This window comes from Trypanosoma conorhini (genome assembly GCF_003719485.1).
Source record: "Trypanosoma conorhini strain 025E chromosome Unknown Tco_14.4_contig_01229, whole genome shotgun sequence".
Lineage (NCBI taxonomy): Eukaryota > Euglenozoa > Kinetoplastea > Trypanosomatida > Trypanosomatidae > Trypanosoma > Trypanosoma conorhini.
The window spans coordinates 1-1,175 of NW_021705317.1; the positions used below are offsets into that span (position 1 = coordinate 1).

The window sequence follows — 1,175 nt, forward strand, 5'->3', positions numbered from 1 at the left end:
CGGGGATAATGGCGGCCCCCTCAGTTTTTTCTGTGCGCGGCAGCGGCGGGTTGGCGGTGCGGATGTCCGCCATCCGCGCGGGTGCGTCCTGAAATTCCCCCAGCGCTGCTTTCGCAAGTTCATCAGCCGCCTCGCTGTGTGTGTGAGGGGCGCCGGCGCGCCCAAAAAAAATAAAGTTAAAGCGCAGGCGCACGCGCCACGACGGAGCGGGCCGGCAATGACGCTCCAAATGCGGCGGAGCACCCCGTCCGTGGCTCGGGTCGGGCCCGTTTCAAGCGCGCTCAGGAGAAGGGACGGTGAGGCAGTAAATACGCCCGCCACTCGCCTGGCGGACGTTTTCAGTGCGCACAGCAGGAGCTCAGCGGAGCTCTGTTCCGTGGCCTGGCACTTCGCACGGCAGCCGCGCGCCAGCGAGCCGCCGCCACACTTCATACTGCACGGACGCGTGCCTGGCGCTAAAACAAGCGAGCGGCGCAGCCAGACCGCACTCCGAGCTCTACGGAGCCGCCCGCCCATTGAGTGTAGAGGAGGGCATGCGCCGTCGACTCCACCCGCAGCGTGCATCCCTTGCGTCTCTCCTCCGGATCGGCATCGGCGCCCAATCCACCCGGTGGCGACGTGCCAAGGTAGACGCGCGTTGGCGGCATCGAGGGGCTCCGCGGCAATGGAGCCTGCCAAAATCACCTATGCTCGTGCAACTTACCCGCCATCAGGCGGGGGGCTGAGTGTATCGGGTCGGAAGGCGAAAAAGAGCCTCGGCGTGTTGCCCTAACTCGCCGCCGCGCACGCACGACTGCAGATAGCACCGGATACCCCGCATCGACGCAGCGCCCTCCAGCGAGAGAAGGCGAGCCTCCTTTTCAGCAGCCGCCCGAGAGGCCCCGACGGGAACGCCAGCGATGACGCCGGCGGCGCGGGTGTGGAACTTCTCCAGGCGCTCCAGCGCCGACGGCGAAGCCGTGTTGCGGCGCGTCACTGCCCGTAGAGGAATTTGTGGACCCACCAATGAGGGTCTTGGGCGGCGGACAAAGCGTCTCGCATTTCGGCCCCATGTTGTCGCAGACACCGCCTCGACCTCCATAAGTCCTGTTTTTGCGACAGTGAAGCACCCCCGCGCCCGCCAGCCAACCTCGCGCAATGGCTGGGTCAAAATAGCCCCAAGAATCGCGGGAGGC

At 66.2% G+C, this 1,175-nt stretch overlaps 2 protein-coding genes across 2 annotated transcripts in view; one reads left to right on the top strand and one right to left on the bottom strand.

The window, feature by feature from the left end:
* Tco025E_09685 (uncharacterized protein) lies at positions 1–772 on the top strand (the record flags this gene model as incomplete). Its single annotated transcript, XM_029376495.1, has 1 exon — positions 1–772. A coding segment is annotated over one exon (772 nt), but the record flags the coding sequence as incomplete, so codon positions are not given.
* Positions 773–860: 88 nt separating this feature from the next.
* The window catches only part of Tco025E_09686 (uncharacterized protein), a gene marked incomplete at both ends in the record, with an annotated part of 471 nt that continues 156 nt past the window's right edge, over positions 861–1,175 (bottom strand). Inside the window, one exon of the mRNA XM_029376496.1 lies at positions 861–1,175. This exon is cut by the window's right edge and continues 156 nt beyond it. Coding sequence (XP_029223401.1) covers positions 861–1,175 — 315 coding nt within the window.